This window comes from Antechinus flavipes, chromosome 3, assembly GCF_016432865.1.
Source record: "Antechinus flavipes isolate AdamAnt ecotype Samford, QLD, Australia chromosome 3, AdamAnt_v2, whole genome shotgun sequence".
Lineage (NCBI taxonomy): Eukaryota > Metazoa > Chordata > Mammalia > Dasyuromorphia > Dasyuridae > Antechinus > Antechinus flavipes.
The window spans coordinates 566,695,689-566,720,863 of record NC_067400.1 but is presented as its reverse complement, the minus strand read 5'-3'; the positions used below and the strand labels follow the sequence as shown (position 1 = coordinate 566,720,863).

Sequence of the window (25,175 nt, the reverse complement as noted above, 5' to 3'; positions counted from 1 at the left end):
TTTTAGAAGAGTAGGGGAAAATAACCTCCATCACAAACACCAAAGCTATTCACGGGCAGACAAGATCGTGAGTCTGAGAGCTGGAAGTGACAAAGACCATCTAGTCTAGCCCCCTCATTTTACAAAGAAAAAAACTGAGACCTGGAAAGGGAACTTGGGTTGGCCAAAGTTATAAAGGCAGTAAGTAGCATGCTGAACCATGATTCTAATTCAGGTCCTCTTACTTCAAATGTGTTTTTACCACACTGTACCAAAATGTTTTTAATTAATTGTACAAAAGAGAAAATCAGATTCCACAAGACTGTTTTCTAGAACTCGTGACCTATTTGAAGGTAAAAGAGGCTAAGTGAGCATGCTGAAATTAATGATAATGATAATAATAGCTAGCATTTATAGCACTTACTGTGTGCTAAACACTACGCTAAGTACAAATATTTTCTCATTTGATTCTCACAAGAACTTTGGAAGGCAGATACTACTATTGCTCCCATTTTACAGCTAAAGAAACTGAGGCAAGAAGTTAAGTGACTTGGCCACAGTCACACAGCTAGCAAGTTTCTGAAGTTGAATTCAAACCCGGGTCTTCCTGACTCCAGGACTGAGCCTCCTAGCTGTTTCCATAGAGACAGCTGAACCTCTGGACCTCCTAGGGAAATTTTGTACATGAGTGATTATTTAAGGTTAGGAATTCACAGCTTTCTTTACCACCTACTCCTACATCTTAGACTATCTCAGCTTTGTATCCTTGTGCCTAATAAAATATCCCAGACCTAGGAGGTGCTTAATGCTGGCTGAGTGGTTTTTAATCCCCACTCCCTCCTCTCTCCAACCACTAACTAGTTAGTGCCTCTGAAGCCGGCCTTCCACTTGCTCAGCCTCTACCTTGAATGTACAAAATTATTTGCATGCTCTCTCCCCTACTAGTATATGAGCTCCTGAAGGCTCTGAGTTTTAGTTTTCCTTTATATTCCTAAGCTTAGTACAAAGCCTGGCAAATAGTAAACCTTCATTCTATCAATCGATATACATTAAGTCTATGTGACAAGCAGAGTGACAAGTGAAGGGTACCAAAAAGAAGCAAACGACAGTCCCAGGCTCTTAGGGGGAAGTATAGGAAACAGAGGGGAAACACTCTAAAGGGGGAGACATTATACAAATATGTATAAAATAAGTTATATAGCAGTTGGATATAAGATAATCAACAGAAGAAGGTCAGTGGAGTTAAGAAGGCTTCCAGTAGAAAGTAGGATTTTAGTTGAGACTCAGAGGAAGCCAGGGAGGTCAGCCATAAAGAGAAAGAGAGTTCCAGGCATAGGGGACAGCCAGAGAGAATGTCCAGAGAAGAAAGATGGAGGTGTCTTATTTAAATGCTTATTGATCCACTTATGACCAAAAAAATAATCAAATCAAACCTCTAACTTGTAAGACCTTCTGTACCCTTGATTCCTTTATTCTCCATCAGTACATGAGGTTTCGGTCAGTAAATTTGTTCTAACTAAAACAAAAAGTCTGTTTAAAGCTAATGAGCTGAAAGCCAGAAGCAAGGAGGATTTCTAAGTCTGGTAGGTAAGCTTCAAACATCAAAATTTCCCTCACAGGCAGAAGGTGCAAAGGAGGTTTACTGATAAGAATGTTGATCAGCAACTGGAAAGAGAGTGAACTAAAAAGGAGGGAATTATGAAAATGAGGATTAAAGGACTTTATAAGCAGGCAAATTTGGGCAGGTCTTATGCCCAACACCCCCAAGCTGGTAAACTTCTGAAAGGTCAGGGATCAGACATGGAACTTATTTAAATTCCTTTGTATATGTCTCCCCTAAGGGAACTTTTAAAAAGATCTGCAGAGAGGGAGCTAGGTGGCACAATGGATGGAGCACCAGCCCTGAAGTTAGGAGGACCTGAGTTCAAATCCGACCTCAGACACTTAACACTTCCTAGCTGTGTGAGCCTGGGCAAGTCACATAACCCCAACTGCCTCAGGGGAGGGGGGGGAGGAAGATCTGCAGAACAGAACTCCAAGATAGAGGAGCTGTTATCTTAGGGAATGCCCGTCTCTTCTCTTACCCATTGCACAGATAATGGTTCAAGCATAAAAACATAGGAACCAGATGGGAGGGATCTGAGCACCTAAGCCTATCCTTGCATTTAATAGATGAGTCAATTTTACTTCTCAGAGCCTCAATTGCCAAGCAGGCATAAGAATGTGCATGTTTCTTCCCATTTAAATTAAATGATTTCATTTGTGTAAATCACAAAGCATTATATAATATGTGAGCTACAGAGAAAGAAACTGGGAACCCATATCACATGGCAAGAACCAAAAGCAGGGACAAGATTCACACTCGGTACTCTTAAATTTCTCTGTCCAGTGGTCTTTCTACTACCTATAATACTCTTGAACAATCCAACACCCAAGATGTTCTGCCCAGATGCTGCCTCCCACCCTAGGCTGAATCTTAGCTAAGCCCTTCCCTTAGGAAAGGAAGCAGAGGATACTGGGCTGAAGATCTAGTAGCCCAGCTAAAAACAAATTATCTCTCATTTGTTTTTGTATGGTATCTTTTCCTTTCATATCTTGGCAATATGAGCTATGAGCAAGAACCCTCAACAAACCTTCAGAATCTGAAATTCTCCACAGAAAAAGCTACAAAGCATCTTTCCTGCTAAATCTCAGGCATAGTCCCAAATGGAAGCAAACAGATGAAGGATCGATAGCAGTTTAAAATATATCATGGGTACAGGCCAACAAGCCAACACTAAAGGTAATAGCATGACAGGCCTGAACACTAGAATAAAGATCAGGCATGGTTTACCAAAGACTAGGACAGGGTCAACTCTTAGTCATAAGTCACTCATGCCTAAAGTGCAGATTTGCCTTTTTGAGGAGAAAACGCCCACCTTACTGTATATATTTAAAGCCCAGTTCTCTGGCACAGAACAGATCTGGTTCAGAAGTGGGTGTGCTGCAGTGCCAGCAGTAGGCTGGGTGCGGACCCAGACAGAGATCAAAGATGCAGACACCCAGGAGAGACACAGGCACAGGGGAAGTCTCCAGGAGAAGAATCATAGCCCAAGTCAGAGTTCCTCAAATGACTTCACACCCTGAGTTGTTGTGTGTCTAGGGAAGATTTGGCATCAGGAAATCTGTCATCGAGGGTGACTGATAAAAGAAAAACATCTTCAGCAAAGGCAGCTGCTTTGTCCAGTTCTGTTTCTCTCCTCACTCCATTTTAGGCTCGTTTGCAAGTTCCTTGTCTCTAAAAAATAAATGTGGCCCCAAATTCTCTCCCCTTTACCCTCTCTCACTGTTGATCTTACAAATTCTCATCACTTTTAAGTACCTCCTCAGTGCAGATGTGGAATCTCTAGTCTTAATATCTCTCTAGTGCCTGAAAGGTCCACAGGTATCAATCACCACCTAGGTAGGTCATGCGCCCTTCAAACACCAACTGTCCTTTTCTCCCAATAATGACTGTTTTTTTTTGCTCCTGACTTCAAGATACCTGTAAGAAGCATTTACCTAGTGTTCCACTTTGGACACTCTGGAAGTTTTATTTACTTTTCCTCTCTTTCCAATTTTGAACTGGAAGGAATACAAAAGAACAATTAATTCACAGACACCCTCATTCCAACTCTGGCAATTTATTTTTTACCTATAACAAAACTGGAGCTCAGAAAGAGGAAGTGATTTGCCACTGCTCAGATGGATAATAAATAGCAAAAAGAGGATCTGAACCAAGTTTTCCAACTCCAAATCCAGGTCTCATTCTGTCAGCTTCCTTTATCCCACACTGTCACCTCCTACCCCCAGGCACAGGCCATGTGACACAAGGGAAAGAGTGAGAGATGGTTTCAAATCCAACCTGGGACTCGGCTGACCTTGGCTTCAGTGTGTTCATCTTCAAAATAGCCTCTGAAGTGCATTCCAGCATTAAATCAACCATTCTCAGGCCTCTTACCACCCACCTAGATTAACAATAACTACTATTTTCATGGTATTTATACCAAACAATTGTAATCTCATTTGATCTTCACAACAACCCTGGGAAAGTATTATGATGATCCTCCTTTTTCAATTGAGGAAACTGTATAGTCTATCTCCCAATTTACCTCAAGCATAGTACATCTCTGTTTCACAAAGATAAATGTTTGTTACATAAATGAAGTGACTGCAGCGAGGTGATAGTATGCAATAGCAGAGATGCCACAGACTATAGAGGGGACTGTCCCCCATCAGTCGCTGCAGAGCAGCTCCCCCACAGCCCTGCCTGGCTGGCATCGTGGCATCTTGTGGTTCTACAAAGAGGAAGTGAGTTTACAGACAACTGGCATGACAAGAGGCAAGAAGTAAAGCAGACACCCTGAAACATCTGCTAGACTTGTTCTGGGTTTCTAAGAAAAAAATAAAATCCTACATAAAGAGGATTCTTATTAAGATCTGAGTTGGACTAGATGGATACTTCCAAGATTGCCTCAGAGGCAAGAAGCTTTAGGCTGGAGCAAGCTCCTGGCTGGGGCAAGGCACTTGTTTTGATTCCCCAGAAAATATCTAAATCTACAAATTTCAGGGCAAGTGCAGAAGAGGGAGTTCATAATAATACTTAATATAGAGAACGATGTAAAAGCTCTCTCTTTGGATGCTCACAATAACCCTAAAAAGTAAATGCTATTATTATCCCTATTCTAAGGCAGCAGGCCGTACATTTAGAGTCACTAAGATGCAAATTCAAAGCTAACCTTACCTACTTACTAGCTATGTGATCCTGGGCAAGTCATTCAACCTCTGTTTGTCTCATCTGTAAAATAGCACCAATCCCCAGGGTTGTTGTGAGGATCAAATGACAATTGCAAGGCACCTGGCACATAGTAAGCATTATATAAATGTTAACTGTTGTTATTATAATATAATGTTTTTTGACATTCAAAGTCATTTAAATTTCCTAAGAATAAAGATAATGGATAAAAACATGAACAAAATTTTCAATCTACGCTGCCCAAAGACTCTGAACTTTGAGATTAGCCTAGCAAAAATCTATGACAAGATATTTGTATAAGGAGAAGTGAAGCTTGGCTGACCACTGAGATGGACTGAACAAATATTAGAGTGTCCAGATCTTTAAAGGGCAAGAGAGACATGTTTCTGTAAATGGCAAAAACAGTCATTATTACTATTATTCTATTAAGGAGACTAAGAAAGGGGAGATGACTTGCCTAAAGCCACACCATTGGTCACTGTCTGAGGCAGGATGTGAATGAACTCGTTTTTCCTGATTCTAGTTCTTAGCGCTCTTTCCACTGGGCCTCTTTGCTTCCTCTCCTACAGCTCCTACCACTAATGATTAAAGTTGAACTTGCATTTTAAGGAAGGGCCCAGACCAGTCCTGCTTCATTCTCTATCCCTTGCTACCATCTTTCCGCTGCCTCATCCCCTCTCTCCACTGAGTTCTTCCTGGTACCTGCTAAGGGATCAGAGGAATCATCCTTCACTCTGGAATGTCTCAACCATAGGGGATGGGGTAGGGGTGGTTACTTCTCCAGCTTTAGTGAATGCCCCCTTCCCCTCACATTCAGTTCCTTTTTTTTAATGTTGTCTTCCTTCATTACAATGTCAGGGGAAGTGAATCTGAATCTCAAGTTAGTCATTTATGACCCATGTCATTTTAGGCAAATTACTTACTTCTCAGAAGCTCAGTTTTCCTCATCAGTAAAATAAAGTGTTTAGATTAAATTATTTCTACAATTCACCCCAAATCTAAATATATACATCAACTATTAGCTGTAACTAGGGCTTCGAGATTAGAGGAGGTTCAAAGAAAAAAGTCAAATCAGCAAGCAGATATTAATCCATTACCTATGGGCCAGGCATTGTGTTAAGAGCTGGGAATATAAGCACCAACAAAAATAGTCTATGTCTTTGTGGAACTTATATTCTAATGAAAGAAGGTAACATATAAAAGGAAGTTGAAAAGAGGTGAGGGATTGGGAAAAGTATCCACTTAAAAGCAAGGTAAACTTGCCATTTCAAAGAGGGGCCTGACAGGTGGAAGTGTCTTTCAGAGTGAGAAGACCACAGGCACTAAGATGTGTTCCAGAGCAAGTAGGCTAGAGAGTCAGGAGTAAACTGGAAGAAAAGGGAAGGAGTAAGCCCAACTGGTTTAAGTATTTCATCAAAATGGAGGTTTCAAGAGAAACTCACCTTTCAGGAGAGGGTCACAGGGATAGAGACATGTATCAGACTACAAAGGTTTCTAGGGAATGATGGAAAAGATTGAGAACTGAAATGCTACCTGATTATGGTGACAGTGCACATTATGGGCTCCAGGACACAGAACAGGCAATGGCAATGGCTGCTGAGGAAGCAGAACCCTCAGATGACTGAAACAACTATTCATCCTGTCTTCCAGCTACCAATAAAAATTAATTTTCTTTTTCCCTAGTAAGCTAATAGAAGACTGGCAATCAATCACCAACGTGCTATGGGGCACAAAAACTAATTCTGAAAGAAGCTTCTCTGTCGTCTCCACCAGACCAGTAAGATCTCAGTAGCCTTGGAACTTTACCCCAACACTACTGGAACACAGGACCATCTACTCCAAACCTCCATTTAAGGAGAGAGCTCAGCTCAGGCTAAGCATCTCCTTTTTTCTTACCTGATCACACTCTTTTGAAAGTTTTCTGACTGACTTCAGCAAAGCTCCTTCTTTTCCACCCCACCCTTTTCAGTTTCCTTGAATGCTGTCTTCCTCCATTATATTGTAAGCTCCATAGCGGGGCAGAGATTGTCTTTCTTGTTTTATATAATTGTGTCCTCTGGGTGCAGCACAGTACATAGTAAGTACTTAATAAATGTTTATTAACTAATACGCCATGTGGTTTCTGCCCCCCAAAGATTGACAATCTAACCTGAGAGAGAAAACTCCAGAAAAACAACGTGAAAATAATCAAGGCCAAAATTGACCTGAGTAAGAGCTGAGAAGGAGGAGTGCCAAATGTGGATTTTCTTGAAGTAGATGGTCAGCTGGATCTCAACAGATATATTAGCATTAGGATAGAAGAAAGGCAATTCCAGATGGAAGAGGGAGAAAAAGAAAAGGACTGAAAGTCACTTGAAAAAGATCTTATCAGGCTTTAGGTCAAAAGAATGCATCCGGTTTCTTTTTTTAAAATATCTTTATTTCTCACTAAATTCCTTCATTTCCCTCTTGTGCCCTTGCCACCACTTGTAACAAAGAAAAAAAAAAAAAAAAAAGCAAGTTTTGTAAAACTCAATAATGCATCAACCAAATACAACAATTTATGTGGTGTTCCATACTTATAATTCTCCCAAAGAAAGAAGGGCAGTACAATCTATTATCTCTTCTTCCGGGCCAAATTTGACCATTCTAACTACAGTGTTCAGTTTTTATCTTGTTCTTTCTTTTGCATCATTTTAGTCATTATGTATACTATTTTCTCAGTTTTGCTAACTTCACTTTGCAACAATTTATATCTTTCCATGTTTTTCTGTAGTCTTCAGATTCATTATATTTACTACATAGTAACATTCCATTACATTAGGCTTCACAATTTCTTTGACCATTCCCCAATCAGTGGGCACCTAAAATTTATTTTTGTGTTTTTACACTACAAAAATTAATGCCATAAATAATTTGGTGATTATGGGACCTATCTTTGATCTCCTTAGAGAATTAGTTCCTTTCTTAGCATAATTCCAAACAAGAACTCATCCAATTTAAGCAGTTAAGAATGGTAAACACAAGTAGTGTCTCTATTGGGTTTCTATCCCCAAAAGATCACAAAAAAAAGAGAAAAGAATCTACCTATCCAAAAAAGTTTGTAGCAGCCTTGTTTGTAATGGCAAGGAACTGGAGATAAGAGTGGATGCCCATCAGTTGGGAAATCACGAACAAATTATGGTATATAAAGGTAACAGAATATTATTATTCTATAAGAAATTCTGAATAGACTGATTTCAGAAAAGCTTGGAAAGATTTACATGAATTGAGAGTGAGAGAAGTGAGTAGAAGCAAGAGAACATTGTATAGAGCAACAACAAGCCTACATAATGGATCAACTGTGATGGACTTGGCTCTTTTCAACAATGAGATGATTCAAGGCAATTCCAATAGATTTCCATAGAGAGAAATATAGAGAACGAATGTGAATCAAAATATAATATTTTCACCTTTAACACGTTGCTTGCTTGTGGTTTTTTTCCTTTTAGTGCTTTTTTTCCCCCTTTTGATTAGGTTTTTCTCACACAGTATGATAAATGTAGAAATTTTTAGAAGAACTGTACAAGTTTAACCTATATTGTATTACTTGCTGTCTAAAGGAGGGAAGGAGAAAAATTTAGAACACAAGGTTTTGTAAGGTGAATTTTGAAAACTAACTTTGCATATATTTTGAAAAATAAAAAGCTTTTTAATAAAAAAATTTAATAAAAGTAAAAGCTTTTTATTGTCCAAAATATATGAAAAGATAGTTTTTTTTAAATATATGCAAAAATTGTTTTTATTTTTTAAATGTGGACAGAAAGTAGAAACTTTACTGGTCAATAGAAAACACTATATAGTCATAAATGTATTTCTTTTTCTGGTGTTGATGAGCATGGGAAGAATAGTTGGAAAAGCTGAGAATAACTCTACAGAATGGTTCAGAAAAGTGACATTTTTTGCTTGACATTTCTGTGCACAACTGCATCTTGTACATAGTCTGGAAATATCCTTGAGTTACAGACAGAAGAAATAAAGAATTTGGGGGAAATCCCTGCTCAGAGTATTGTCCTAAGGGCTCTGCTGACATTTGAAAAGGTATTAAAGCTGCTGAGGGCAATTCATTAACAGTCACTTCACCAGGCCTCATCTGCCATTCAGGACAGAAATGAAATGCATACCAGTGTGTCCATCCTTAACACTTCTATAACACTACTCACAAGTTAGTAAAGCCATGTTTCCTCTTCCTTTAAAAAAAAAAAAAAAACCATAGACCAAGAAATATGAAATGACCTATCCACAATTACATATGAAAGCAACTAAAAAGTCAAGGACCAAGACTGGAGATATTTTTACTCAGCAAAGGTTTGATGGGAGAACTACTCAATAAGACTCCTAGGGAACTATGACATAGATCTATAAAAATAATCACATCATCAGCCAATCATAGACACAAAAACTTAAACTGAAAGAGCAAAGAAGATGCAATAAAAAAATTAGGAAGAAACCCTGGTTTTGTTCTTTAGTATTTGTCTATCCACAGTCAAGGCCATTCCTATGGCTGGGTTTCTATCTCCTTAGCTATAAAATGAGGGATTTCAGTCCCAATGAACTAAATATACCTATTCCTCCCCCTTTATAAAAAGATCAGCTATTATTCAGATAGGACAGAGGGCATATACTACTAAACATATGCTCTATGTCTGTTGTCAGAGTTGCCGAAATGTTACAAGGGAAAATCAAACTGAGAAGAGGGGAGGGGGCAATAGCTGATGCAAAAACAAAAGGCACTGTATCAAATAGTTTTGTTAATGTGATAACCAAAATATATATAAATTTGGGGGTTACTTGCACCAATAAATAACTGGTCAATAGATATGAACAAATAGTTCTTTAAAAATCTGAAAACCATTAATAAACACATGAAAAACAGCATAAGCAATTAATAAGAGGAATACATATTAAAACAACTCTGAGATTTTTGCCTTCACACCATCAAACTGGCAAGAAAAACAAAAGATGGAAATAGTCAACGTTGGAGATGGGAAGACAGGCACACTAATGTGCTATTTTGGAGCTACAAAATGATCCAAGCAATCTAGCATTGGAACTATGCTTTTAAAATAACTAAAATGTCCATATGCTTTGACCCAGAGATTCAACTGCTAGCCACATACCCAAAGAAGGTCAAGGGTAAAAAAGGAAGATCTCATATGTACCAAAATATTTATAGCAGCACTTTCTGTGACAGCAAAGAACTAGAAACAAAATGAACATTTTCAACTAGGGAATGGCTAAGCAAATTATGATACAAGAATGTAATGGAATATTATTGTTCCTTAAGAAATGGTGAATGAAGAATTTGGAGAAATCTGAAAAGACTTCTTTTCATAGAAGTGTGATTGCTTTCATGCTGGGATTGGTGATGGAAATCAAGGAAGGTTTCATGGAAAAGTTACAGTGCCTTGAAGGAGAGGATTAACAGAGCAAAGAAAGCAGAGTTAGGAAAATAATGTAAATCAAAATAACAATAAAAATATGAACAAATAAAAATAACAAAGCACAAAGGAAATTCATCTTTCTCCTTTCTCTGCAGAAGTGGGAGACCACAGCTGTAGAATACTGTACATAATGTCAGCCACAGCCCTTGGTTTTGCTTAATTGTTTTTGTTTTAAAGAGAAGGGGTAAAGAAAGAGGTATCTTTGAAATGACACATACAAACAAAAAGAATATAGAAAACTTTTTTAAATAGGAGTGGACTAGATGATCTCTAAGATCTTTTCCAATTCTAGAACCTATGATCAAATAAAAGCACAGGATATTTATAAGTGGTCTTTTATTGCCATTCCTTGACCCCCTATAGACAGGTACAATTCCCTGACCCACATCACACTTAACAGAATTCTATGTAGTTATGCTAAACTTCATTAGTTTGAAATTAAATTTGTTCTCACAACAATATCCAACTACAGATATAAGACTCCATAACAAAGACCCAAGGGTAAAGTTTTCCCTTTCTCTTTCATTTGAGGTCCACTGGACAGAAGTCCCCTTTGAATCTGATAAAAATGTTTCTTGTGAATGCATGATCAGATACTCAGATTTGGACATTTGGTGAGGCCTGTGCACCCACAGAAATATCCAAAAGGTTAAAAAGTAACAATGTTTATAATTATCTGAGCGACTGTGAGATCTTCAGAAATCCTAAATAACTTAAAGCAGTGTAAATGCTGACAACTATCACTTTTTCTTTTTCTTTAATTTCATCATATTTTCATCACTATATTTTTATATTAATATATTTTATATATTACTATATTTTATAATTACTTAGTTTAAGACACTTGAGTTCTTCTGCTCTGTTCAGAGGCTTGCTTCAAAACTCTGAACATGAGACCTAATCATGCTCCTCCTGTTTCTACAGCTACTCAAATAACCATCTCTACAATCTTTCTGACATCCATTGCTCCTTTCCCATCCCGATTCCTGGCCTTCATTACTTCTTACCTGCACTATTGTAAAGGCTAAAAAATCTTCCAGACTTCATCCTTTCCCCTTCACCCAATCTGTTTCATGCACCTACTGAAATTGACGTACAGACTAATTTTCAAAAGTCTCCTGTGCCGCATTACTGCCAACAGTATAGAATTCAAGGCTCTCTACAATGTCTCTCTCCTGTCTTTTCAACTTCCCTCACACTTCTCCTCTTTATGAACATTACATTGCGGACTAACTGGTCTGCTAGCTATGACCAATCTCCTACTATTTCTAGACTCTTGAATTCACACAAATAGTTATTCATTCATGGACTGCACTCTCTCCTCCCACTAGCTGAAATCCTCTCCTTCAAGGCACTATAACTTTTCCATGAAACCTTCCTTGATTTCCATCACCAATCCCAGCATGAAAGCAATCACACTTCTATGAAATTTGCCTGGATCTCTCTAGCTCTATCGTAGTCTCCCTCATGTTATCACTCATTTGTGTATACACCATGGCTCCCTAATTAGAAAATAAACAAGGACTGGGTTATTTTTCCTCTTTGTATCCCTCTATCTGGAGTATATAGTCATCACATAAGTCCGAGTTAGACTCTTACAATAAGGCAGAGACCTTTATCTAAGACAACTGCTGCAATCCTGACCTTCTTTTCACTTCCACTTTCCATCAGACCTCTTCTAAGCACCAGACAATCATGTTCTGTGAGTTCTTATTATCAGAGAGAGAAAACTAAACCAAAACCCCAAACAGGTGTCCAGAGGTGCTTTTTAAAAATAAGGAGAAGATACTTAGTCTTTTACCTTATAACTCTTCCTTTCTCAAATCAAAAGTCACCCACTTGTGATGTCTACCATTAGTACTTATTCTGAGGGTTCCTGATGACTATGGAGAGCGTTAAAAAGGTATGCATATGGAGAAATCACCTAAGCTTCAGAGTGCAGAATAAAATTTAATTGTCACATATGGCATCTATTATAATTATGGGTTGTTTTTTAAAGAATTAGAAATAAATACACAATCTGCGCTTAAATAGAGTTTCCTTTTGCCTTTCAATTTAGTTTCCAAAAACAGTATAATGGGGGAAAAGGGAGGGAAAGATGAAGTTAAAATCCCCACCACAAGCAAAGAAAATGATTGCCTCCACCTTTAATTCTGATAAGCAAGGCTGCTGCCAAAACATTTAAATATCAAAGTTAGAGAAAGTGATAGGTTTTAATATGCAAACTCCCACTAGGAGATGCAAGTCATGGAACCTCGTATTCTCTCTACCAATAATAGCACAACCATGGGGTAGGGGGGAGTGGAATCACTCCATTTGCTCAGGCTTTCTTGTTGAGAAAGATTGACCACAGTTGTGAGGTCAAGTCTAACAAGATAGGACTCTCCATTCTGCCTTCGCATTAAAGCCAGAGCTTTGAACAGGTAGAGCATTAGATGAGAGAAAAACATTTGGCTTCTTGGCTACCTGATGTGAAAAGAAGCCTGCAGGGAACCAGTTCCCCATTCTGACACTGAGTTTTCAGGGAAGCCTTTTCGATTATAAGAAATTTTCTTTTAAAACTTTTATGTCAACTGTAACTAGCAATTCATGGAAAAGTGCTTTCAAAGGTTGTGAAACTGAGCAATCTATAAGCCAATGGTACCCTGTATAACTAAAACCCAACTAGAGCACAAGGGAGAAAATTTGGTAGGTGAAAAGGAAATATGATTTCAAAAAAAAAAACCTTTGTTCTGACTCAGAATTGCTGAAAAATTACTTTTCAAAGCAAGACACCAGAATAACTTAAGCAGCAACACAACAAAAGGGGCTGGGAATTTACCAAGAACTTAGGGCTTTCTACACACAAGAAAGAGTGTCTGGACAATAAGGAGAGAACCACCAGGACAATCTTACGCTGATGAGTGGCCCCAGCCGAGGGTGGACTTGGCTCATCGCTGGGTGCTCCACTGTGGAGGAATCGGCAGTACAGCCATCAATGGACGGACATCCACAATGCCTGTGGGGAAATACAGGGTCCGGAAGAGTGGGGGAGGGAGGGAAAAAGTATGGGAAAGGGAAGAGAGTCAAACATGGTAGCTGTACATTACAAATGTAAAACATCGTGCTTCACAAATGTAGAACTCTTCTCTTAAGCAGAAATGGGTACCTAACAACAACCAGCTGTATGATAGGGAAAAAGCTTTGATGCAAAATTTCTCAGCTCTAAAATAAAAATTACTTTGCTTCAGTTAAGCTTCTGAAGTCAAATTGCCACCTACCAAGGAAAGGCTGATTTTGTAGCAGAGACACTAAAAATAAAATCATTCCTCATGTTCATAGTCTGTGCCTTTAACTCAGATAAATGAGGGTTCAGTTTCTTACAGCTAATAAGGAAGAACTAGCCTGCAGCCAGTAAAACTCCCATGACCTTCCCTAATTTTTGTTGACCAGGCTTCACCAATTTACCAAATGCAGCAAGGACTCAACTGCAGCAAGGATCCAACTGCAGGTGACCTAATTGCCAGAGAAGACACTGTGAAAGGGAAGTAGTCTTAAGTGCTAATAAATGTATACTGTAATATACAAGTAATTTTCTGAAGGGGGGGAAAAAAAAAACCAAAGTAACACTGGAAGCTTGTGCTAATACATCCCATGGAATCAGATTCCACTAAAGGTCTAGTGTGGCTGTGCAGTTTCATGTTTTTATTTTTTTAAATTAGATCATGATGACTTTTATCTGCATTTTCTTACACTGATCTCTCTGTAGTCATAGGAAGGATAACAAGAGTTACACTGGTGGGTGAGATGGAGTGGAAGAGCACCAACAGAGAAGCAGAAAAACCTGGTACAAATCCTAGCTCTACTAGTGTAGTGATTCGGGCAAGTCATGGCACAGGTGACTGGTCTTCATCTTCCTATTTCTGAAATAAAGGCGTTGGACTAGATTCCCAAAGCTCCTTCTAGTTTGAAGGTTCTAAAACATTTTGGTCAAAAAGACATTGGAAAGGCTTCATGTCCACATTGTGTCTTCTTGCCAAAGTATAAATTTGTGCTATCATGATTTCACTGAACAGATTCTGACCTCCGTTGCTCATACTGCATATATTCAACTGTATTTCCCAATAGTATCTTAATGATCCTCTTCTTGGGGACCAAAATGTATAGCTGTTTCGTACCTTCTAGAAGATTTAATTGGGATGGGATCTATTTATGTCATACTAACTGGATTCTAAGAACTGAAAGGGTGGAGACTAGTTTTCTACATAACCAACATGACAAATGGCTCCCAGTTATTCTGAGAAGTCACTCTCAGTTATTGTGACATGATGCAGATGTGGTCAGAAATCATGGTCAACAGGCTATGGCACAACTATTATGTTGCTTCCCAGGACAAATGATTGAATCAATTCTAGAAAAGCTTTTTCATGAACATGAAAAGCAGTACCCATTAGGATGAGTCTGTGAGACCTTATCTCTTGTCCATAGGATTGGAAGAAAAGAGAGTGAGGGGGAGAGAAAAAGAGGGAGGGAGAAGAGAAAAAAAAGAGAAGGAGGGAGGGAAGGAGGGAAGAGGGGGGAAAGAGGAGGGAGAGAGAGGGGAGAAGGGAGGAAAGGAAGAAAAGAGGAAAAGAGAGAGGGAGGGAGGGAGAATGAGAACACACAATGAAGGACACTTTAATTCTCGAAGTTTTAGAAGCCTTAAAATCTACTCTGAAATTGTCTTAGTTAAGTATAAAACTCTCACTTTCCAAGAGTCAAGTACTTGTCTAGGAACCCTAGGAAGCAGTTTCCCCATAAAAGATGAGAGATTTATAGAGAAAATAAAGTCACAGAATTTTGGCTTTTATGTATTTCACACAGAGTCTAGTGTATACATACACACATCCCAAGTTTCACAGAACCTTTCTACAAAGGAATTCTAATGATGAGGAATGGCATCTGACCCAATACCGTAAGTCATAACATCCCTTGTCCTCTTCTGTACCCATAAAAAGACCACCTTACCAATGGAATCAACCAATCAATAAATATTTAAATACCTACTATGCACCAGGCACTAAGTGCTTAGGATTCAAAAAGAGGCAAAAGACAGTTTCTGCTCTAAAGGAGCTCACAATCTAATAGAATACATAAAGTAAAATTGTAAGGTAATATATTAGTGATGTAATATAATAGCTAATTATATGACACCATTAATTTTAGACTGGACTCAAGAAGCAGAAGAATGAAAACATATGATAATGACTCATGTGGCAAAACAAAGCATGGGCAACCAGGTCCAAGAGTGCTGCCACCTACACATCAGAATGTCAACAGCTTAGAAATTCAAAGAGATGGTGACCTGAATGTTCATGGAATGTTAGAATTGCTTAACGACTAGCCAGAAATGACTCACTTCTACCTCTCTTTTTGAGAAGCTTGATAGAGTAAACTTTATTTTTTGAAGGTATGGTATAGTATCCAAGAGATTAGTTTATATTAATTATAATCCAGAATTAGCAAACAAAGCATTCTATTTTTTAAGTCTTATCCCCACCACTGCACACAAAGTAGTATCTTTAAAGTATTTTGCTTTAATTTTTTAAAAAAGACAATAAAAATAATTTAATTAAATTTTTAATAGGTATCTTTCATACATCTACAATTGTTGTCTCTTCATACCCACATGGAAATCTTTTGGTCCCTACCTTCAGGTTTGCCAAGCATCAGTTCTAATTTCCCCTGAAAAGCAGGAAAACCTCCAATATCCATCTATCAATAAGCCTTTATTAAGAGGCCAGGTACTGTGCTAAGTATTGTGGATACAAAAAGAAGTAAAAACAGTCCCTGCCCCCAAGAAGCCTACAATCTAATGAGGAAGATAGCATGCAAGTAAATATATACAAAGCAAACTACAGGATAAAGGAAGGGACTAGAATTAAATGGGAAGGTTTCCTATAGAAAATAGGATTTTAGTTGGAAATTAAATGAAGCCAGGACAATCAGAGGAGAAAGAGCATTCCAGACATGAAGAACATTCCAGCCACAGAGCTTTCCTGAAAGAAAGAGATCGAGGTATCTCATTAAGGAAATGCCAGGAGGCCAGTGTCACTGGATCAAAGAATATGAAACTGGGAGTAAGGTGTAAAACCATTAGATATGTAGAAAGAAGATAAGATTATGAAGAGCTTTGAATGCCAAACAAAACATTTTAGTCTTGCTCCTGAAACCTGGAACTTATGGGGAGAGAGGAGAGAATAACAACATGAATGGGCCTGCATTTTAAGAAAATCCTTTTAGTGGCTGAAGGATGGAATGGAGTGGGGAGAGACTTGAAGCACACCGACCTATCAGAAGCTATTGCAATAGTCCAGGCCTGCACCAGATGAGGGCCTGCACCAGGGGCCAGAAGGAAGTATATTCAAGAGATGTTGCAAAGGTGAAAAGAACAGATCTTGGCAAAAGCTCAATGGGGAGAGGGAAGAGGGGGAGGAGAAGAGGAGGGAGGTGAGAGAATGAAGAATCCAAATGACTTCTCCATTATGAGCCCAAAACACTGAGAGGATAGTGCTGCTTTCTACAGTAACAGGGGAGGTAGGAGGTGAGGAGGGCTTAGTGGGGAAAACGATGACTTCTGAAGACAATGAGCTTAAGACATTCACAGGACATCCAGTTTCTGATGTCTGAAATGTGACATACTCTCTTATAAGCAAGGAGCTTAAAGCACAGACCATACAAGTTACCACCTCAATATTACAGATTAAGTCCACAGTCCACTGTGGGATTTCATTCATATTGTAGCAATTCTCAATCTTTCAATATGTGGTCTGAGACAAAGGGTCTTAGACCTGGGACCCACCAAATTATTCTTTAAAATATATTTTAATAACTGGTTTCCTTGACAATCCTACATATTCTATTTTATGTATTTAAAAACTTTCTCTTAGAAAAGGTCCAAAGGCTTCTCTTTACCAGAAGGATTCATGATACACATAAGGATAAGATATGACACACAAAAAGGATAAGAAGCCTTGCTCTAAGAGATGGCACATCTTTAGTTATGCCATCTACTCTGCCACATAATGATGTTTGAAAGGACAAGGAGAAAGGAAAAAGTAAGGCTATCTCCCAGGGAATAAGTTTAACTCTGTGACAGTGGGAAGATAATCTAATAGGAATCCTGATAAAATTACTTTGAGTAAAACTGTGTCATCTTCAACCACAATTGTCACAGTGAAGAAGCATTAGTTGCAAAACCTCAGAAAGTTACTTTAAGAGCAGCAAAAAGTTGGGTAACTAAGAAAATTGCCTAGTGTTTATTAGCACAGTACCTGGCACACAACAGATGCTTAATAAATGTTTGTTGACTAGCTAAAGTAAGAAGCAAAGTGTCTGTAGTATCTGGATTCAGAGAATGATTTTCATCACTTCCAAATATAGCTACAATATTCAAGGTTGTGGGTAGAAACTTCTTGCTTTAAGTTAATATATAACAGGAAGCCATCAGCTGATCTTTAGCAGAAAAACAACCTAACACTTTGCATGATGTTTCACCTAACAGAGAGAACCCTTCATAGTTACTAAATATTTTCACAAGCATTTTTTTGTTTGATGTAAAACATGTCCAATGATAAGAGATAAGTTTAGTGTATTACAATTCAGGATTCTCCTCTACCTAATGAGGCAGCACAGTATAGTGAAAATGGTGTTGGACTTGCAGTGGGGGGACCTGACTGAAACCTTAGTACTGTGAGTCTCTGGGTAAGTCCTTTCTGGGGGCTCAATAGCTTATCTATAAAATGAGAGGTTGAATAAGGTGACTTCCAAGGATCTCTTTTCAAATCTAAATATATGATCCTAAGAGTAGAGTATGCCAAACTTTTTAGATCCATATCTAACTTGGACATGTTCAAAATGGACACCTGCTGGGGACTAGAGTGTTCAGCCATCACAACCTGAATTTCAGAAACCTCAGGCTGAACATACTTTGCACCAATTGGTCCTTCTCTAAAGAGAATTTCACTCTTTATTGAAGTATTCTGTTTGAACTATAACCCTATAATGCAATCTGCCATTAAGGTGAAAAAATATTTTTCATTAGCATTTTTCAATTAGCTTGGGAGGATGAGAAATATCCAGAAATCAGCCACATGGGCTCAGAATGAGCACATTTGCAGAAATGTTAGAATCACCATACACAGGAAATGGTTTTAGCTACAAAGTCTAAGGATTTATGGGGTGAGTCATGGTAGCCCAAGCTCCCAGTAACCACATACAGTACTTTAATTTTGAAAGGGGGGAGGGAGAAAATGCATTTTCAAAACTAAGCTGAGTGGAATCCATAGCCGAGAAACAAGGTTTGGTCAACATTAAATATATTTCTTTTGATTTTTGTTTTAACCAGGCTATGCTAAAAAGTACAATGATATTAAACTAGCTATAAGCATCACTTTTTTTTTTTTTTTTAAAGTAACAGGGCCTGACTAACCAATTTGTCTTCCCTCAAATTAGGGGATTCTGACATTACAGCTGTCCAGTTCTCCATCACTAGCAGAGGTATAGGAAAGAGTAAAGAAAAATGCAATGGCTGGGACCAATTTTACATTTTCTATAAATTAACAGGAGCATAAATTTACAGCTGGAAAGACCTCGGAGATCATCTAGATCAATCTCCTCTTTTACAGACTAGGAAACTGGGACTCCATAGGTCATATGGATAGTAAGTAGAACTGAAAGAAAACAGAATCCTGGTCCTCTGATCCAAGTCTAGTATTTTTTCCACTATACCATGCTGCTATCATACACTATCATATACCCTCTGTCCCTAATTACCTCCGTGGTAAGAAAGTCTCAGGAGGGGCCATTAACCTAAGGGTCTAGAGGAAAATATCTTCAGGTCTTAGTAAGGGCTTAAATCACTAGTTCCATTCCCACAGAAGAATAATTACAGTAGTTTAGAGTAGCAGGAAATCTAATGGACCCTGTGGTAAAACACTCCAAGCCCAAGTAAACAGCCAACTCTGGAAGGGTAGATCATTCCATTCCATTCCAATGATTCTGTTATTTGTATATTTCAGGTCAAATTTCTCAAGGGCCATATTAAGAGACAACATTCCAGAACCAAAGTACAAAAATGAAAGAGGAATCTATCTATGGTGAAGAAACATTTTGGAATACCACACACACACACACACACACACACACACACACACACACACACACACAAAAACCACCACTGCCCATTTGTGTGTCAGGACTACTTTATTCTCCCTCCAGTCTTAATGCCCTCATTTTCAATCATTCATCAGATGCTGTGAAATTCTTAATTATTTATGGTCACAAAGGAAATCAGTTAAAATATTTTTATTTCAGTCCAAGGATTATAATACAAACTCCATCTCTACTAAAAATTTTATCAGGCCTACTTAATAAGTAACCAAAACTGCTAATAAAAATGTCCTTTTCCAGCCCCTGTTTTACTATGGGGTAGTGAAACACAAAAATGACCAAGGGGGAAAAATATGGAAAGGAGGCCTAAATGTCTAACTCATAGGCTATATAATCTGAGGGCTCAAACAATTCTTATTAACTGATCAGTAGTAATTTACAACAACAATCCTCTTCCTCAAAAGTACATGTCAGCTACATCCTGCACTGCCAAATTATGAAAATTGCCCTTGCTAGGAACCACCTGTCATAAAGATAACAATATCATGTGAATTTTTTTAGATAGCTAAGTTATGAGTTTTCACATAGAATTAAGTAACTAAAGTTTCAGTAGCTGATCTTTAGCTATAGTATAACAAGAGCCTATCAGAGAGGTTGTTTGTTTTTTTGAGGGGAGATGAATAAAAGCAGTGAATAAAACTCTGCATCAGAATTTTTAGCCTGAGATCCACAGATAAATGTCAGGGCAACTATGAATTTAGCTGGGAAAAAAAAAATACATCTTTCTTTTCCCTAACCTCTAACTGAAATTTGGCATGTCCTTAATATTTTAAAAATATTAATCTGAAAAGAGATGAATAAGCTTCAAATTACCTATAGGATCTGGCACCAAAAAAGCCTAAGAACTGTTGCTCTTGTACCATTAGAGACATAGAAAATGACTATTGTTTTCCAGTATCTGAAGGATTGAGCTGAAGACAAATTAGGTATGTTCTCTCCTTTACAAAAGACAACTGCAGGGGTAGTGTGGGAAGGAGTCACAGAGGGAGAGATCAACTCAGCCTAGCAATTAAAGAGGTGCAAAAGTGGAATGTCTATAAAGATAGTGATCTCATTGGAGGGCTTCAAATTAAATGGTTCAGTGGATAGCACTGCTGCTGAGCCTGGAATTAGGAAGGCCAAAAGTCAAATCCAGCTTCAGACACTTAATAGCTGTGTGATCCCAAGGAAGTTATTCAATCTGTTTGCCACAGTTTCCACAACTGTTAAATAGGATTATAATAGGGTTGTTAAGGACCAATGGATTTCATTCATTCAAATAATGATCAAATATGTGTCAACTTTATAGCACAGAACCTGGCACACAGTAAGAGTTATATAAATGTTAGCTATCGTTATTATTATTATTATTATTCAAGCTAGATGACCACTTATTAGAAAGAACAAACAACTACTATGTTCCTATTTACTGTATTAAGCACTAGAGACACAATTACAAAAACCAGACAATTCCTGTTTACATTCTACTAAAAGGAATACAACATAATCACAGATATGTAAATACAGAACCTAAGCAAGATAAATACACAACAATGGGGAAAGGGCCACTAATAAGAGGAGAAATCAAGGAGTTGATGTTGGAGCTAAGCATTAAAGAGAGATAGGGACTTCAAGAGATGGAAGGAAGAAGGGAGAACATCTCAGACTAGGAAAACAAATTATGGAAAGGTAGGCATGACAGCAGGAGATGGACCTTCCTGTCCAGCCAGAGCTCCTTAAGGGAGTAATATGCAATTATTTTGGAAAGCCTGATAAAACTCTTCACAACTTGGCTTCAGTTTAAGAGAGAAGCAAAAAATTTAGACCTTAGAGAACATCTAGTTCAGCCCCTCCATTTTAGAGGAAATGGAACATATGGGGAGCCCAAGGTAGTCACTAGTTCCAATAGGGCTGGAATGTAAATGCAGAAGGAAAGCTAATGGACTTGTCTGAACAAAAACTTTAGAATCAGAGGACCTGGGTTCAAAATTCACTTCTGATGCTGGATATTAGTGTGACCTTGGGCTATGTCTAGCCTTCCTTGATCTCTCTTTCCTCCTCTAAGATGAGGGGATCATATTACATGGTCTCATATCCCTTCCAACTCTGGCTATGTGATCCTATGATGAGAGATGGGTCTTATCATGGAAATGGCATCCCAGCAATAGTCCTTCCTGTGGGTGGCCCCCTTGCAGGGAGAGTCTAACCCAGAAGAAACTCATTAACAAGAACCTACTTTAAAAAATTAATCCCAAGCAGTTTTTCAAATAAAGTCTGATTTATGGCTACTCACTTTCCTATAGAATCACAGAGTTCACCAAGACATATTATTTCTTTCTCTTTATATGAGGGGCAAGAAAAAGACACACCATCTTCTTCCCCACTCCAATCACATGAAAACAAAACAAGCAAACAAACAAAAAACACTTGTCTACTTCCCCCTCCACAGAGCAGAAAGAACAGATACATTCAGGTCCTTAGTCTATCTACATCCACTAACAAAGAGCACCCATAAATACTGCACATCCTGAGAAATGATGGGACAATTGGCCTAATTTCAGAGAAATGCATTAAAATACCAGTATTACCTCCTCCCCCAACCCCAACCGGGCATTTCTATAACTCTTGTGTTTACCAAGTATTCGGTAAAATGAGGAAACAAAACTATCCACCCCAAGACCTTGCAGCCATAAACGTGTCAACAGCTAAGCAAGTTGCTGCGTATTTTTTAGGCCAAACACCCTCAATTTTTATTCCAATCAATTGCTGAAGCTGAGTCTTTGAGGGTCGTAGTCAAATGGACGCTAAATGCTGGCAAGGCTGGGCCATTTTCCATAAACAGCATTTCACCGAGCTTGGCCCTGCAGATACCAGGAAGCCAAGCCAATGTTATTTCTCAGTCTCCCCCTTCTCTCCATCCGCCACCCGGATCCCGCACTACAGCCTGAACCTGTTAGCTGTCTCCACCATCCTTATGAAGGTGAAGTACCAGGACCAAGAAACCTGCAGTGTGCCTCTGCATTCAGAGAGTGCCCAAGTGCACAGGGCAACCAGGAGGACAAAAAGTCATCCAGCCGCGGTCACCCCGGTCAGGGTCCGGCTGAGTGACTCTTCTTAACCGCTCTCAGCAGCCACAGTAATCACTCTACGTCCTTTCCAGCTCTCCATCTATGCTCCTATGAGCTAATCTTTGAACACAAACACACGCACACGCGGCTCCCCCGCACTCTCCATCCATCTGTACCATGTTGCTGGTCTGCAGAGCCCGCTTACTACTCTCTCTCCGGTGAGATATCAGAAGAGACGGAAGGATTGCTCCATTCATTCATTCGACCCACATTTATTAGACAATCACTACGAACGGAACCCCGTCCCAGGCTCCGGGAGGAGACAAGTTCGCCCAAGCCCGGGTCCCTGCTCTCGTAGGGGGCGGCGAAGTCAAGCGCCGGCCTCGCCAGGGCCTCAGAGGGTCCCGGGGGACTGGGAGCGGGCAGGTGGTCCAGCCCAGGGGTTGGTTACCTTTGGCCTGGCAGTCCGCACAGAACTTGTTCTCCTCCTCCAGCAGCAGGCTAGCCAGCACAGCCTGGTAGCGATCCACGTCCCTCACCGACTTGCCCGTCATGGCCACGCGCCCTCGCGACCCCTGCCCGGGGAGGAAGGAGGAGACCCGCTCCCCGCGCCCACCTGCGAGCCCCGAGGCCGGGGAAGGGGGGTCGCAGGTGCCCCAGACACGGCCCCCGCCGGGCCAAGCCCGGCCCAGCCCCGGCCCCGGCCCCAAGAGCCGGGGGAAGGTTTCCCCCGAGCCCCTGTGGCGGGCGCCCCCTGGCGGCGCCGGCAAGGAAGACCGCGCGCGCGGCTCCTCACGGCCCGGTGGGCGGTTAGGCCGGTAGTCCCCCGGTGGCTGAGGGGACCGGGAGGGCGGGGAAGCGAATGTTAGCGTCCCCGGGCCGGCTCCCGCCGCTTCCCGCCCCTGCCTGCCTGGCCGCCTCAGCGCCCACCCACCAGCCCAACCCAGCTGCCGCCGCCGCCGCCGCTGCTGCCGCTGCTCCGGTTTCCCTGGCAGCTGCAGCCCCCGCCGCCCACTTCCGGCTCTTCTTCCTCCCTCCTTCCTTCCCACCCCCTCCCCTTCGTCTCTCCTCGGGCCCCGCCCTCCGCTCCATATCGCGCCTGCGTGCCTGCCGCCCAGGCTCCTGGCCGAGTTCCCCGGCCCCGCCCCACAGATCGAATATTCCCTCCTACTCTTGGCCCCATCGCTGCATGGCGCTCTGCGTCACACAAGGTGGGAGTGGAGAGGTCTCACAGGAACCAATCCCCGGAGGGCAAAGGCGGTATGGGGCGTGGTTTAATAAAACCACGCCCCAATGGGGGTCCTTTGGAAAAGAATGAATGGAGCTGGGCGGGAAAAGTTGGAGGTCGGGAAAATGTAGAAACAGGGAAATGACTTTTCCAAGGTCTTACAGAATTGGACTACGAAGCCCCGATTTTTTCCTGTATTGATTATCTTAAGTTTTTCCTGCTATATAGCTTTTTCATGCAGTTTACATGCTATCTCCTCCTCCATTAAACTGTGACCACCTTTTCTTTTGCCTTTCTTTGTATTCCCAGCCCTTAGCACAGCACACAGTAGGTGCTTAATCAGCCGACTTCAAATTTATCAATCTTTCTACAGCACTCTACTGTCTCCCTGAGAGGCTTCTGACCTCAAGGAAGCCCTTCACGTGAAGGGAGAGACACGGAGGCAGGTACAGGAAGCTGAGCCTTGGTCTGAGGGGATCGTCCTGGATTGTGGATGCATTCCTCCAGAACGGAAGCGTTTTTAGAGGAGTCAGGAAAACCGGGAACTGAGAGCCGAGGACCAACATTTTAGAACTGGAAGATGCTTCAGGGCCACTGCGGATGCAGCCTGTGTCATCTCTTAAGCCTCAGTTTCTCCGTCTATAAAACATACACTATAAAGTCCTTTCTTACGGCAGCCAGTCCCAGCTCTGACAAGTGGTCACTCAGCCTAGCGGGGCAGCACGGTACCGCCACGCCGATGAGCAACGGCGTGGAACCGGGGGAGCTGCGGGGAAAGCCCCGGCCGCCACTGTGAAACCTCCATCCAGCAAGTCACTGAAATGGCTGGGTCCGGTTCATGACCTAGGCACAAAGAATGATGCTATAAACAAATTAGAAGAGCACAGGATAGTTTACCTCTCAGACCTGTGGAGGAGCAAGGAATTTGTGACCAGAGAAGAACTAGAGATCATTGCTGATCACACAATAATTTTGATTTATTAAGTTAAAAAGGCTTTGTACAAACAAAACTAATGCAGATGAGATTAGAAGGGAAGCAATAAACTGGGAAAATATTTTTATATCCAAAGGATCTTTAGTAGTGGCCAGAAACTGGAAACTAAGTGGATGCTCAACAATTGGAGAAGGGCTGAATAAGTTATGATATATGCATATTATGGAATATTATTGTTCTGTAAGGAATGACCAGCAGGATGATTGCAGAGAGACCTGGAAAGATTTACATGGACTGACACTAAGTGAAATGAGCAGAAGCAGGAGATCATTATACACAGCAACAAGATTATACAATGATCAATTCTGATCTCTTCAACACTGAAATGATTCAAACCAGTTTCACTTGTGCAGTGGCGAAGAGAGCCATCTACATCCAAAGAGAGGACCGTGGGAACAGAGTGTGGACCACAACATAGCATTCTCACTCTTTTTGTTGTTATTTGCTTGCTTTTGTTTTTTCTCAGTTTTTTTCCTTCCTTCTTGATCTGGTTTTTCTTGTG

The 25,175-nt window shown here is 40.3% G+C and overlaps 1 protein-coding gene across 1 annotated transcript in view; it reads right to left on the bottom strand.

Annotated features, from left to right (window-relative positions):
- SMAP2 (small ArfGAP2) overlaps positions 1–23,424 on the bottom strand; it is a 58,759-nt gene extending 35,335 nt beyond the window's left edge. The window contains exon 1 of the mRNA XM_051987782.1: positions 22,903–23,424. Coding sequence (XP_051843742.1) covers positions 22,903–23,005 — 103 coding nt within the window. The 5' untranslated portion in view covers positions 23,006–23,424. The remainder of the gene's footprint in view (positions 1–22,902) is intronic.
- Positions 23,425–25,175: the final 1,751 nt, after the last annotated feature.